This window comes from Phaseolus vulgaris, chromosome 2 (genome assembly GCF_051622355.1).
Source record: "Phaseolus vulgaris cultivar YP4 chromosome 2, ASM5162235v1, whole genome shotgun sequence".
NCBI lineage: Eukaryota > Viridiplantae > Streptophyta > Magnoliopsida > Fabales > Fabaceae > Phaseolus > Phaseolus vulgaris.
The window spans coordinates 8,230,064-8,245,808 of NC_143499.1; the positions used below are offsets into that span (position 1 = coordinate 8,230,064).

The 15,745-nt window shown below is 32.3% G+C and overlaps 1 protein-coding gene across 2 annotated transcripts; it reads right to left on the minus strand.

Moving 5' to 3' along the window:
- Positions 1 to 5,685: 5,685 nt before the first annotated feature.
- On the minus strand, positions 5,686 to 14,263 carry LOC137810555 (homeobox protein knotted-1-like 6). 2 transcript variants are annotated; one of them, XM_068611898.2, is made up of 5 exons: positions 13,591 to 14,263; positions 13,355 to 13,474; positions 13,107 to 13,242; positions 6,163 to 6,401; positions 5,686 to 6,031 (listed from the first exon to the last, which is right to left on the minus strand). In XM_068611898.2, exons 1-5 carry the CDS (start codon positions 13,870 to 13,872, stop codon positions 5,873 to 5,875), a joined length of 936 nt encoding a protein of 311 aa, XP_068467999.1. In that variant the 5' UTR covers positions 13,873 to 14,263; the 3' UTR covers positions 5,686 to 5,872. The 2 variants fall into 2 exon arrangements, with proteins under 2 accessions (XP_068467999.1, XP_090154333.1); XM_090298207.1 differs by lacking the exons at positions 5,686 to 6,031; positions 6,163 to 6,401 and adding an exon at positions 7,293 to 7,495 and having other exon boundaries at positions 13,591 to 14,015.
- Between the last annotated feature and the right edge of the window lie 1,482 nt (positions 14,264 to 15,745).

The following is a 15,745-nucleotide window of genomic DNA, read 5'->3' on the forward strand; positions in this document are numbered from 1 at the left end:
TCGTACCTGGAAATCACGCAATACATGTGATCTCACCATCCTCCTCGTCTCAGACTTCGTCTGGTATGCACGATTTGTACAAATTGAACTAGAATGCCAATTCAAACAAGTTATTTTATTATGGTGTGTACCGTATGGCATTCATGTATATTGTGTGGCCTGTATTTTGGTGGTATCCACACCTTTTACTTGGGTCAACATGTGAAGTTTGTGGAATACACAACAACTCGAAATTGAATGTTTCTATTATATTGGTTTCCCGACTGGTGTTTCACAAGGTATATCTATCATACCTACTAAGACCCCTGCACTTTGAGATTTCTAAGATGTTTGGTGCAGAAGAAATGAAAGGATGTGTGACACTATTCATCAATACCTTGCGCATCTTTGTATTTTCTTTTATGTTAATGTACCACATTGCTAGTTCCACAACTCTTCCATGTTTCTCGGTGGTTCGACAAAAAGATTGTTTAAAAATGAACTTGGATTGACAAAGTCGGGTGGAGGTTGGGAATGTCAATAGATGCTTTAAAAAATTGAGTCATATATTAATGAAGTCATTCAGCTTCTTATGTGACACTATTTAAAGTGGTCATCTTGCTACCCTGGGTTTTTGTTATCCACAAACATAGTTGAAAACCTCGTAAAAAAATCTATCAAATTTCTTTGTAAAGGAATAATAACATTGTAATGTCAGTCCCTTAAAGTTTGTTGAAAAATTCCTACAATGCATTGTTAAGTCGATAGAGAACAAATTGGCTCATCTCATATGTGTCATCAAATGTGTGCTTCGATCTAAGATACCATTATAATTCTTAATATTGCGACACATCTAAATTATTTTTGTAGGGACCACTTGAAATAAATGAAATTCATCAAATTCATATAAAATTGTTTCATCTTGTCAAAAAAATCTAATTAAAAAATCCTTGTTTAAAATCACTCAACCACAAATTAATTTAAACTTGAGTAGGCCTATTATTATTATTATTTTCTTAATTTACAATTTAGATAAAATTAATTTTCTTAAATTATTGATTGAATTATATATTTTCTAAATTTCATAAGGCCTCTCTCTCTTAATTTTATACCACCTTAATGTGTGTGTATATATAATATTATAATCTGTTTAGTTAAAATATAAATTTTTGTAATTTTAAATTTTAAATATTACAGTTGAATGCTAAATACTAAATATATTATATTATTATAATCATAGAAAGTATTGGTTAAGGTGGGGTTAGAACATCCACACAATAAAATAGTATAAAATAAATAAAATAATATAAAATAGTAAATGTCTCCTCCCTTACCTTTTACTTCTTATTATTATTATATTATTATTTTCTTAAAATGTTTAGGGATGGAAGCATGGCCTTGGAAGTGGCATAAAAGGAGTCACCAAAACTCCCCTTTTTCTCCTTTCACTCTTATTTATAATGACACTGTAATCATTGTTTTTAGTTACCTATGTAATTAGAGTTACTTGTTTTAGTTAGAGACATGAATTACTAAATATCTCTGTTTTTGGTTGGTTTAGTAAAAGATAAAAGATATCCCCTTCCTGTCTTTTCAATATCTTAATATTACTAAAATGCTCAATTAATTATCAAATTGTAGTTCCTTAGACTAACTCTTAATTAGATTCAATATGTCCTCTCTCAAATCCAATTCCAATTCCAATTCCAATTCCAACTTAGGTCTTACTTTTAAAACTCTTCTATACATTTTTTGAGGTATAAAAACTAACAAATATATAGTTTAAACCAATACTTCAATAACTCATTTAAATTATAATATTAGAATGATTGAATAAAAGTTTATTATTTGTATAAAATTAGTACCGACAATACTTTTGAATTATCTAATCATTTTCTCTCTTTTTCAATTATATATCCATATTTTAATACAACCAATATCTAATTAACAAACCATCATAAAAATATATCATATCTTAATAATCTAAAAGTGAATTTTAAATTCTAGTAATTCAAAAATTCTAAATGTTTGCGTTCAAATATTTATAAACAAGAAGTAATTAAATGAGTTCTTTAAAAAATTTCGATGTTGAAAAATATTGCAATATAAAATTTGAGATGTTATATTTTTTCTTACTTACAAAAATTTCTAACTCAATTTTTATTTACTAATGAATGGCAGACTATTTCATTACACATGGGTGTACATATTGTGTTTTTGGGAGAACAACTTCTCGTAGTTAGTTTAAGAAGACGTTTTCATGTTATGGTGCCTAAAAAAGTAATGTAATGATTAATTGGTCTCATAATGTCATGCAACACATGACAAAATGTCGTGACAATGATATGTCTCTTTCATATGGTTGTTTAATCACACATCTTATGTTGTTATATGGCTTTTGTAATATGGCATGAACTTGATGGGAGAGTCATCAATCACGTTAGGGTGGAATAACTTCTTCAGAAGAAAAAAAAATCATGAAAAAAATGAATATCTTTGAAGTCAATGGTGTGTAGCAACTTGAACGACCTCATGATATATTTAATTATTTTAAAATAAAAAATTTATTCAATTATTTATTTCATTGACTATATAAATTATTTATTTATTTATTAAAAGATAAATAGTTTAAATATTGTACATTTTTAAAAAAAATATTATTATTATAATAACTATTGAAATAAAAATATATTATAATTTTTATTATTATAAGTAATTATAAAAATAATAACTTTTAAAATTTCAAGTAATTTTTTTTATTGTGTAGGTAGTTTTTATTGTGAAAAATCATTTAAAATTAAAAAAAACAATTATTTAAAAGGTAAAATTGTAAAAAATTATGTACATAAAATAGGTGTATCGACTTCTATCAAATAGTGAAATCCATTACTACTTATCCATATATTTCAATAAATACAATTTCAAAATCAATCATTTACATATATCATAATTTAGTGCCTAAGTCTAAGTTACTTTTCATGTCACAAGTTACTTGACATCTATTTTCGGAAGACTCGTATGTTGAAAAAACAATCACAGAATTGTATTTATAATATTACCTTCATTAAATTGTCACCACAACAAAACTACGGAAAAAGAACTCAATCTACATATGTGACAAGGTAAATCTAATGACCTAACAAATACAGTTCTTCTTTTCACATAATATACTAGGTCATATGAACCACTTTTGACTCTTGTCACTTATCTTTTTCTATATAAGTCCAATTCTCCTTCATAATCCTAAATTCAATACACAATATTCTCAAACATCTCAACATAATATTTTTTTTTTCTTGAAAATAACCATGTTTACTACAAACCACATATTATATAATAACCATACCATCATAGATTTTCATTCATAATATACATTTAACTTAATTTACTAATAATTCTAAATTCATCATCTAGTTATATTGTCATAATGTTCAAATATAACAATATTGTTAAAGATAAACAAATTCATTATTTAAAAATATTAAAATATTTAAAAACATGTTTCTTCAAAATTTAGAAAACACTCTTTCAACTAACACTTGTTCACCTAGCAAATTAAACACATGTTGCAATTCACTGAGCCATCATTTTGCTCGTCCCTAGTCAACGTTGCCTAGTAAACAAAGTATTTGACGAACGAGAATTGTTTTTCATAAAAAATATCTCGTCCAATGAGAATTGATTCACTTAGAGTCCAAACCTCTCAAATTCTCAATTAAATGAATTTCGCTCAGCAAAACTTGACTCATTCAACGACCAAACCACTTGTCCAATAAATTTTGTTTGCCCAACAACCAAAACTCTCATATTTTCAATTAGATGAATTTTGCCCAACCACCAAACCGTTAAATTTTTTTATTTAAACAACAAATTTGATTCGGCCAATGATCAAAGTTCTTAGCTTTATAATTAAATGAATCTCGTCCTACGAGGATTCTACTTGTTCAACGATTTTGTATAATTCAAAAATCCTGCAAAAACAGTGAGTCTCCAAATAGGTTCAAGCTAACTTTTCATTTCATTTTTATACTTAATATTGAATATTTTGCTTCAAAATAACCACAAGTTGAAGCAATTGGTCACAGATGCAACATTCTAACTCAAACTAGATAAACACACAACAATTCCATTCATTTAAATCAAACAATTTAATCTGGAAGTGAAACATTTCAAACATTCAAATAACACACAATCTCTACATAAAATCAATTATTGTGACCATGTCACATTCAAATCTAGATCATATATCCTAAGATGCTATAAAAATTTAATTAGCTTCCCTTATGTGTCTAACTTCCTCAAAACAAGTTTAAACTCCCAATTCAATTGTTCTCACAATTAACTTGAGATAGAAATTTGTGATCAATTATTTAAATATAACCTTATGATCATGAACTAACATAGATTCATCTTTGCGCTAGAAGGACCACATGCAAACTCTAGTCCCTAAACATACTTAATTTCTAAAAATAGACTAAAAATGAGAAAAGAAAAACTTACTCTAAAATAATTCTAAAATAAAATAGCTCTCTTCTCCACCAGATTACCTGTGAAAAACTACAATTTACGTAAGAATAAACAAATTTATCAAAAATAAAAAATCTAGAGAAAAGATGAAAAAGATAAAGAGAAATGTTTTAGGGTGATTTTTTTTTAAATGAAATATAAATACTTAACTTATTTGTATTTATAAATTTTATACTTAAATAATAAAATATTCATGCTTAATCTACATTATACTATTTCTAGTCTTAAACAAGATTCTTATATGATAAGGGGTTTGTTGCGATTCCAATTTTCACAGTAAACACGGATTCGAAATCCTAATTATCTAAAATATAATTTGTAAGACATCCCTCACTTTGACCTCCTAATTGGATAGCCATGACCAACTAAAATGACTATGGTTTATGCTTGTTTTTATAATCCTTTCTTTTGTACTTTTCCTTCTACCAGTGTGATCTTGAATAATTGGATGGGTATATCACTTCTCATAACTTTTTAGACAAAAAAACTCTACTCATACTAAACTTTTGCAAGTAAAAGTAAGTGATTAATAACATTTTTTAAAATTTTCCAGTAAGAGTTTACTTTACACTTAATTTCATCTACTGATTATTCTTACTATTTTTTTTTAGAAATATTCAAAGTCCATACTTCCAAAATTATATATTTGGTTCAACTCATCTGAAGATTTTTGTTCCACAAATCTACTGCTACTGCGATTTCTCGCATGTGATGGACTTAATAACTACGAAACATTACTATTCTTAACAAATTTATAAATAGAAAAATTCAACGATCCGTTAAACAATATTGGTATGTAAATCAACATTCATTAGTTTAATAAAATTTAAATATCATTTTCTTATAACACATTACACAAATGATTCTTATCAAATAAGGTTAGCATCAGTCAGTGATCATGAAATTAGAATCAGTATGCCTAGAGAACCACTTCATATGCAATAACTCACATGATGCAAACTTCTATAAGATTTAAAGTTAATAATACTTTTCTGGGTACATTTTTTATGTTTTTGTATATAAAGTAGTTATAATACTAAGATGCTTTAACACCGTTTTTCAAACATGAAATGATCCAATTGACAAAAAACTTAATCCGTAGATTGATAAACGCAGGGCGACAAATGAAAGGAAGCGCGGCAATGAGCTATTAACGGAGTAGGACAGTGAAGCACAGTATGAGCATTCATTCACAATGTCAGTAGTTATTTATCAAGAATACTATGATCATTTCCCTTTCTCTTCATGGGAAAAGTACGCATTTTACTGTCAGCAATCTGCTTTTAATTTAGAATTTACAAAAGAAAATACAAGCAATAATTAATCGGGATATACATTTGAGAATAATACATGTACACGCACCTCATCATTCCTCTCCAAGGAACCGTCCGTTAAGATTTTCCATCATGGAAAACTGCATATTCTCGGATGGTTTCCAATGACGTTTTCTTTGGTTAATAAACCAATTGTTAATTTGCTTTTGATCTAACCCTGTAGACTTAGCCAGTTCAATCTTATCAGCTTCCTATACATGATGATCAAGTAAAACAAATATTAATAGCTGATGTATCACGTACGTTTGAGTGTGAGTGTGAGTGTGAGAATTAGATTGTTTGCAGAGGAAAATAAAAACAGAAGCAAGAACCCATTAATTACCGTAGGGTAAGGCCATTTATAGTGAACATTCCACCACTGAAGCAATGTTTGCCTTGCTTCCTTCGGAAGTTTACCTTTCTTTTTCTTTTTTGAAAACTCCAGTTTCAAATTACCAATGTGACTCCCATACTTACGTAAAAGTCTATCCTTGAGTTCACGATCTTCACCCTTTGATTGCCCATCTTGACCATCACCATCTCCTGTACTCAAATCTTCCTCCGAAGACACCCCCCCATCATCTAGTCAAATAATACCAATAGCCATAGCAAAATCATCAACACATTGGTTGTTTCAAAACAAATGAGAAAATAATAGTTTTATTACGTTTGGTTACACATTACAGACGCAAAACTCCTACAACCATTAAAATTATAATTCTAAGATTCTCTCTCACTCCTTCTCTCTCTCTCTCTCTCTCTCATATATCAGCTATTAATATTTGTTTATTGAATGTGTGTTTGTCTATTGAATTAAACTTTACCTATTTTCCATTCATTTTCTCTGATCTATTATTATCTTCTTTTTTCATTACAATAAAGTATACTAGTTATTTGACTTCTAATTAAACCTTACAAACAGAATCAATATTATTTGCTGTAAAATACAAATAAATTAATAAATACTAACATTAGAAAGGTTCGAAATTAAATATTACAAAAAATACAAGGCTCTCTTAATGTGAACATACTAATGATAATAATGGGTAAATTTCTTCGTTGAAACCCTTCAAGACTAAGTCAAACCTTAAGTTAGTATTTAATGTCATTTATAAATAGAAAACATTCAAATGAGGCCGTTGGTTCAAAGAAATAAAAAAATTATTATTATAGAAATAAATTCTTGCCACAGTATTCTGAACTTATATATTAGTTAATGCCTTAATCGAGTCTAATGATTCATGCATGAAGTTACATTTATTTTCCTACTTAAAAGTCAGTTTGCAAACTTAATTAGTTAAAAAAAATACATATTACAATTTTTTATTCAGTCACCTGAAGATCTAGATTTTAAAAAAGTGTTGAAATCAAGCCATATAAATAAAACCTTAAAAAAACCCAGTTTAAACCTTAGAAAACTTAACCTATGGGATCCATCATTTTCCGATTTTCATGCTTAGTTCCACTTCACCTGAACATATATAAATTAATCTTGCGAGAAACTTTTGTCACTCATCATTTCTGACCAGCTTATCTCAAAGGCGAATAATGTTTGAGTACAGAGGCCTAGGAGCCCACGAGCACCCACAAATTGCTTCTGACACCCACTCAATCCGACAAGGATTTGACCATCGCATGAGAGTACACTGTACACACCAGACCAGACCAGAGCAGACCTAGGTTGGAAAGAAAGTAAAGAAAATGAAAATATCAGTGTCAGTGCCTGGTTCCATCCATTGTCACTCACTGTGACCCAAACGAGAGAGAGAGACTCAAAGTTTCCAACGAGGCACACGGTACGGCATCATCAAAACCCCATCTCACAGCCCTACTCATTCTTGATCACCCATTTCATAACCCCAGATCTAATCTTTCCATCACAAATTACACCTTTGTACATAACAAACACCTTAAAATGCTAGCAGTGGCTTCAGTACGAAAAATCGTCCCCCATCAAACATCTCATGTCTTTTTACAACATAGATATGTCTATTTGTGGAGATATAGATAATAATAATACCCTTTATGTGTTCAAAAACTTCATTAAAATAAAAAGGATTGAAAAACTTAGAGAACTAATCTACGATTTCGGGGTCCAAAGTAGCCTTTAACCTATACGATTGCTTTCTTTACTAAGGGGGAGGATGAGGGACCGGTTTATAAAAAGGTGAGGCATTTTGGGATCGACAAGTGTTACGCATCAAGCAATGACCTAAGGGTCAATGGGAGAGGCCCACAATGGGACACAAAAGAACAAAATATCGGAAAATGGCAATGACAAGCACTAAGACCAGCAGGCAGGGGGAGGGCAGTGGGGGAGGTATATACATATACATGCATTGACATTGAATACAACCTTCTCTCAGAAAAAGAGGCTGAAGTAAGATCACAGCGAAATCTGCGGGAGTGCATGTGAAAGTTATAAATAACTCTAAGATCACCCGCTGCATACGGGATTCTAAAAGGTCCTAATTAAGTTCTTCAAAATCACCAACATCAACCTATATTATAATATCTCTCTGCAAGCCCAAATTATTTTTCAGAAACATTACCACCAACCAGCACCAAAATGTACCTCATGCGTATATCTAAACACATAAATCTTTTTCCTATTTTCGATGAGAATTTTGACCCTTCGTGTAATCATTACCACTTATCCAGCGGCATCATATTTTTTATTGTCATTTCTGCTTCTTTAATTTAGGCTCCCGCCGAGAAGCATACCCTAGGGTTTAACCAATTTCTAAACTTAAATAGCCCGTAATAACTTTTAACATACTAAGCAAATTAAGTCATAAAAACACAATGATACGCTTTGTCCGAGGAGACAGACATCACACAGAAACAGGGAGACGCAACACACAAAAAAGTCTCTACATCCAAGCCGATGAACACAACATCCAATATAAATACATAGCTCGAGTTAGCACTCCCGGTTGTTTTGGTGGTAGTTGGATACTAATTAGCAAATGTGAACTTAAATTCATTTTATTTAACAAAATTTCCAGACTGAACAATGTCACCAAGACACGTTATAGTCGGTGAAAATTTCAAGTTAGATACATTAAGTCATACAAGTCTTACATCCTATTCAACACGTCCTACGTAAAGTAAAATGTGTTGAAAAATAGTGCTGCAAAAATAAGTGTCACTAGGATCTCAATACTCCAATTTCCTAACATCCGATGCACTCACCATTCACCTCTTTGTAGCACGCCATAGACTCGCCTGACCAGGACCGGTCAAAATAATTTTTTCCCACTATAATATAAATAATGAACATGCAACAGAGGTGCAAAACAAACCTAGTATCAACTAATAATCAATGATTACGAAGTAATTTTATCCTTATTATATAACATGTTACATGATTCATCAGTCATGTGATTTACAGAAGATCATAAAATAAGATGGAGGGCATGGGTAAATAACTAATGTTTTTCACATCTTTTTATGTCAACCCATTATTCTCGTTCACATCTCTAATTATTTATCTCAAGGAATGACTTCATCTTTAAAAGCCTGGAGAATTTTTTAGCACGTAACTAATGCATTTAGCCATGAAGTAAACTTCAGTTAAATACAGACTTTAATAAAACGATACAGAAAGACATTATGAGCAACCCAAACATCCATAAAGCTTTTGCCCAAAAAACACAAATTAGAGTGCAGAATATCACGATGTTCAAAGTTGAGTAAACTTTTATTTAAATGGATCATCTAGGAATCCTCACCCTAGATATTCAAGTCGCTTGGGACGATCTGGAAATGACATACATTAAAAAAGTATAGCATGATCAATCATGATAAATGTCAACAACGAAGAAAGAACTTGGCAATTACAATGGTTCTCCTACACTTGGTCTATTTTACTACATAGGAATTAAGTTATCTAGGAATCACACTAGATATTCAAATCGTTTGGGACAATCTGGAAATGACATAGACTAAAAAGTATAGCATAATCAATCATGATAAATGTCAACAACGAAGAAAGAACTTAGAACATGGCTGGCAATTACTATATGGTTCTCCTGCATTTGGGCTATTTAACTAAATAGGAAATACATTATCTACAAGAACTATGCTATTGATTGGAACAAAGTAGTGGAACTAATAATTAAATTTAGAAGCTGGATTTGAATCAAGTCAAAAGTTTCAGGTGCTTCTTTATCTTTGGGGACTATATTTAAAACTTTATTATCTAAGACTAGGAGGTCATAAATTGTTTATTAATTATCTCATTGAAATTTATTCTGGAGATACCTTGTGTTCATGTTGTCAATGTCCACATTCTATTTATAAATAGGTGGGAGTACCTTCTCTATTCCTTTCCAATAAGATTTTGACCGAAAAAAAAAAATAAAGGCAACAATGCCGCACTAATATGCTAAGAATAAACAATGTGCCACATATAAAGTTGATGTCAAATCAATAACCTTAAGACATGCTTCTAACAAATACAAGATCCAATTTGACACACTGATTTCAGTACAAGAACAAAAAAACTTAGAAGAAATTTAGAAACAAAGAATTTCACACCCAGACAACTTTGCTTGAGGCAATCGCTAAAGGAATATAGGTTGGCAAAAAAGCATAATGAAGGAGAATCTATCAAATTAAGGATGAAACACAAAGCCACTTACCAATTAAAACATCAAAACTGAAAAGGTAATCTGTACTTTCAGGCATAAATTATAATATTTGCAACCATAACCAACCTTATCATGATTACCCTTTTTTTACATTTAAAAAAAATCAAAACATAGCAGTAGAAAATCCACTGTAATCCAGCTTCCACAATTATCAAAGCAGTATGGGAATTGTAACTGATCTTCTGGCGTAGAAAAATTTCAGTATCCAAAATAAAATTCTCGAATGATAAAGTTGAAAACCACAAAATATACATTTGCACTGATTCAGGATAAATTATGCGTATGCGCAACATAGGGTAAATTATTATATTGTAAAAAATAATCAGTAATCACGAATTGCACAGACAATGAGAGAACAAGATCTCAAAGAAATGGAAGGGTATAAAAGATCAATTTACAATCAACCGATTCCTTTGGACTAAAGACCTTGAACACACAAATTTAATTTTCAGGAACGAAAGCACACAGAGGATAATCTAACTTCAATATTGTTGAGCTCACTTTTATTTCTAATTTTACTAACAACAGGATAAGCCAAAGCATCTTAATTCCATTTATTTTACAGAATTAAGAGAGTACTTTAGCTCCAGACAGACTATCAGCCCCCTAGACAATTCCCAATGAGCATTTTTGTAGCCCCCAACAACATGCATGACCTGTGCTCTATTGGAACTCGATACATAAATTAATAAAGTATGAAAGCAGAATCATTGCATGCCATTACTGTCAGATCATGCTGTGTCCACCTAATCCAAAATGGGTACTAGTGCATTACTCCTTGAAGGTTATAATATTTAAATTACGTTATTCTCATAATAAGTCTTCAACATGTAAGCTTCATGTGTGCTGGAAGAAAGAAGGTAGTCTGGTAGTCTATCACAACTAATGAAGCTTACACAGTTACTACATATATAACATTTTCTACCGTCCACTCCCATAAATTTTAGACAGCATTTCCACAGAGATAAAATAACTTAAACATACATGAATCACAAATATTTTCTACTATAATCTTCTAGTTTATACTAATACAAATCTTAGTTAGCGTTTCAGCTACATTTTTCCACAGCGATAATATAATTTAGGCCTGAGCGTCTACTTTCTTAGCCTCAAATTTAAGCTACAGGTTAGACACATTATAATCAGATAAGAATTTGAATATAAGAATTTGAATATGATATATTACAAAAAAAAATAGAAATAAAATTTAGGGGGCAAAGCCAGTAAAACCATGGTTTCAAAATACTCTTGCCAGCAGTTGTTTCTTTAGCAATTAGCAAACTAACACATAAATCGCGCGTTATTTAATCGACTGTGGGCATATCAATCACAATTGATAACTTGTTTTCCATCCACAAGCAAGCATAGCATTACTGGAATGAATTTTGCGCTAAAGTTTTTTGACAGAAACTTGTTCAAAGTAAGCATGCGCTAATAAGGAAATACAAATGGGTGAGCTGGAAGGAGTAGTACGAAAAACAACTTCGGGGTGTTTGAAAACCATTATCTATGGTTTGGTCAGGGTCTTAAATCGAGGCAACTATTTAAGATGTCATTGAGAACATCCTCAATGTCAAAATTGGAGAGCCAAATGCGTAGATCGTTGCTCGTCAAACTTGACATTCAAGAGGAGGAAAAGCATAAAAAAATGGAATTTAAAAATAAGGAAAACAAAAAGCGTGCGGGGAGAACAGCTCCAAGGCCAAACAAAACAAACCACACAAGTCCATAGGAGCTAGTTGAAGACCCGTATAAAGAAGAAACTGAAAAGGTGAAAGGTTCAAACAGCATTACTATCCCGGAACGACCAAACAACCAAACTTTTTTTCCTCCTATGACGAAAGAAGCATGGATCACAGTCTAACAGTGAAAGCACACAAAGAAAGTCACATACATTAACAGCGAGCCGCGAGATTCAGCACAGTCATGCATAAACACCAATCCAGAGAAAGAGAGAGAAGTGTTAGGGTTTCCCTTTCCTTTTTCTTGTGCCCCTTCGAAGAAAAGCTGTGCGTCATGTCCCAATCTCGTTCTTGCAAACACATATTTGCTGCTAACTTATAAGACTATTCTGCGAGGTTTATTCATGTTCTCAACCAATGGTTAAACTGCCAAGGGGATAAAGACCTGGCAGATCAAACAAGGCAACAAAACATAAACAATGACTATTGCTCCATATGGCTTCTAGCCAACTAAGGACACTAATTTATTCTTCACACTAGGTAATCACGAACCCAGCGTTTAAAATTAACACCAATAGTTAAACTTGAACAACCTCTTATCGGCTGATACATGTGTCATCCGCCATTAATGTGCCAGCTAAGGGTACTGTTACTGCTTAAGACCCATAACTCGAAAAGCGTATACCTAAACTCATTTAAGATCACTGTTATAAGACAGAAATAATTTCTTCTCAGCTGATCCTGCGCTATAGATGTGCCAGCTAAGGGTCCTATTACTACAACAGCCCCCACAACGTTTATTAAAACCAGTTCTTCGGGTTGTTTCTCCGTAAAAAAAGCAGCGCATATATCAAAAACGAACATCGATTTCAGGAATTATAATAGCACTAGCAGTGAGCGAGAGCTACAGCCAGTGAGATACTGAGGCGAGAGAGGGAAGAAGAACAAACCAGAAACGGTGGAAACAGAAGCCCCAGTGCAGAGATGGCTGAGCTGCATTTCAATCTTGTTGAGGAAAGTGGTTGCTTCGTCGAATGGGCGAGCCAAGTCGGATTTATACTTCACGAGCATGTCGCAGTAGGTTTCCTGAAAACGAAAAACGCATAATCGGGGACATAATCACAATCTATGAGAAAAGTAGTAATAAATAATTATGTTTGTGCGTGCGTGCGTGTGCAGAGAGAAAGAAGGGGGGGACCATGAACTCGTCGAGTTCGGGATCGGCTCCAAAGCACGTGGAAACAACGTCGCTCTTGCACAGGTCGTTTTCTCGCCGGATTTCCTCCAACAGACGCGCGATTTCCGGAGGCGCCCCAACCTGCAGCAGCAGCAGTATCAGCCGTTAGCATAAAGTAGTTGCGGAGTTTGTTATAACCGTTTTTCCTTTCTCCAAGAAACGGTTACGATTGTAGCAACTTGGTTTTCTTTTCTCACCTTCTGGCAATCGATGTAAGCTTGGAGGAGGCGAGGGTAGTGAGGGTGGGAGGCGATTTTGGCCTTCATGACGGTGGTTGCGACGTCATCGTCCTGGTGGCGCGGAATTCCAGCTGGAGAGGCGGAGGCGGCGGAAGGCTCGCCGGAGAAGAGGTCATCGGATCCGAATATGGGAATCCGGGCGGCTGTGAGAAAGGCCGGGTAGTCCGGAGGGAAAATCAGATTCTCCGGAGTCATGAGGGGCTTGTCGGCGTACTCCGGCACTCCGTACATTTCATCCATGACGGCGACACGAAACGAAACGCTGCGTTCCTTTTCCTCGTTCCTTACCAGAATTTCTGGAACTTTTCTGCTTCTGCTGCCAGTGCCAGAGACAGCTAGTCTTCAAGGAGAAGGAAATAAGGAACACAGAAATAATACATTTAACATTTTCCCTTTTTTTTATTACTATTATTATTTATTAATATTTCTCAAAAATGAACCACTCGCCGCACTCACTCACATCATCATCCTATCTATCAAAGATCATGAACTACCACATTGCAAAATATCTAATTATTATTTAGAATAATAATAACAATAATAGAAAATGAGGTTTTAGTTTGGTTGGAGCTTTTGGATTTGTAGGATCTAGGAACATAACTATGGACTTACCCCTTCAAATCAAAGGGTCAAAGTCCTTTGTTTGGTTGGGTTCATTCACTCTATCATTCCTTTGAATATTTTTTTTAATAATAATATTTAAAAATGATGAGGTGCGTGGGGGTTTAGGAGACTTCCCAAATGATAGAAACATGGTTTGGGTTGGGTTGGGTTGTCTAGGCCAACCAATATTACATACTAGTCTCTAGACCTCACCCCTCTCCTCCTTTTGTGTATGAATGGTCACTTTTCATCACCTGTCATATGCTTTCAAAATTAAATGTCTAAATGCATATTTACATCTACTCTCTCTCTTTCAAACCTCAAAATACTATATATTCCCTCCCTTTTAAATCTAATTACTTATTGCATTTTTCTTACCCTTTTTATCTATTCATGGCTAAAGGATAACTACAAATGAAACAACAAATAATACACATTCTATTAAAACTAAAATAATCACTAATTACCACTGTTGGTCAACTTTAAGTAATAATTGCTTCTGTCTAGTAGTGTGCAAGTGGCCAAAAGTAAACTTATGTTAAGCAACACTCTTTGACTAGATCATTAGGTCAAGAAGTTTAAGATTTTGAGTTACAGTAATTGTATAATCATACTTTTTCATTTCCCTTCAATTATTATTCGTGCGTTTAGTTTGATTTCCCTTACCAACATAACAATATGGATGTAGGAGGATTAAATGTTGATCCCACTCTCATTGACATCTTATGCAATGTATAGTAAATTAAGATGTGTGTAAGACCTTTGTGAGAGTAGAAATACATGGAACCAAATTATTTTATTATATATCTAAGTCAACTTCTTACATGCATATATGAAATATTAAATATGATAGCATGTTTATTCAATTACAATTCCAACATTGAAAAAGCTTAAGAAATCTTTATGCTCAACTCACCCTAAAATAATGTGTGGCCAGATTGATTTTACCCATTTAGCAAGGCACAACATGGAATTTACCTAAGGTTTAACTTCATAGTCAAAATGGTTGAAATTGTTGGTGTATAAATGTTATCAAGTAATTCATATATATTTATACATATTAGGTTTAATTGTGATGTTAATTCTTAAATTTGGACTAATTATTATTTTTCACTCTTAGATTTTATTTACATAACTTTTTGTTTAATTATTTATTTTTTTCAAGTTGTTCTCTTTAGTTATTTATTTTGGAATAAACGATGTAACACATAATGTAAAGGTCTTCACGATCACATAACTCAAAAGTTAGTAAGATTCATAAAGCTTACTTCAGTGTATTAATTATATTACCACTTTGAAATATTTATGAGATGCCTATGAGAGAGAACTGACTTGGAGTGGATTTTCTTAAAAACTTCTAAATAACAAATTTTATCAAGTTTCAAATGTTATTATTTTCTAGTTGTGAAGAAAAATACTAACAACAGACCAAGATTTGTTAGACATCTTGAATTATCTTTTTCGTTTTATACATACAAAATGCAGAAGAAAAGAGGATTTACATGAAGAA

Excerpts from the sequence above, each read along its gene's own strand:
- LOC137810555 (XM_068611898.2), bottom strand. The coding sequence starts at position 13,872 with ATGGATGAAATGTACGGAGTGCCGGAGTACGCCGACAAGCCCCTCATG. Across the intron at positions 6,402-13,106 it reads TTCTGTTTCCACCGTTTCTG|ATGATGGGGGGGTGTCTTCG; the intron begins GTTTGTTCTTCT and ends TTATTTGACTAG. Across the intron at positions 6,032-6,162 it reads ATAAATGGCCTTACCCTACG|GAAGCTGATAAGATTGAACT; the intron begins GTAATTAATGGG and ends CATCATGTATAG.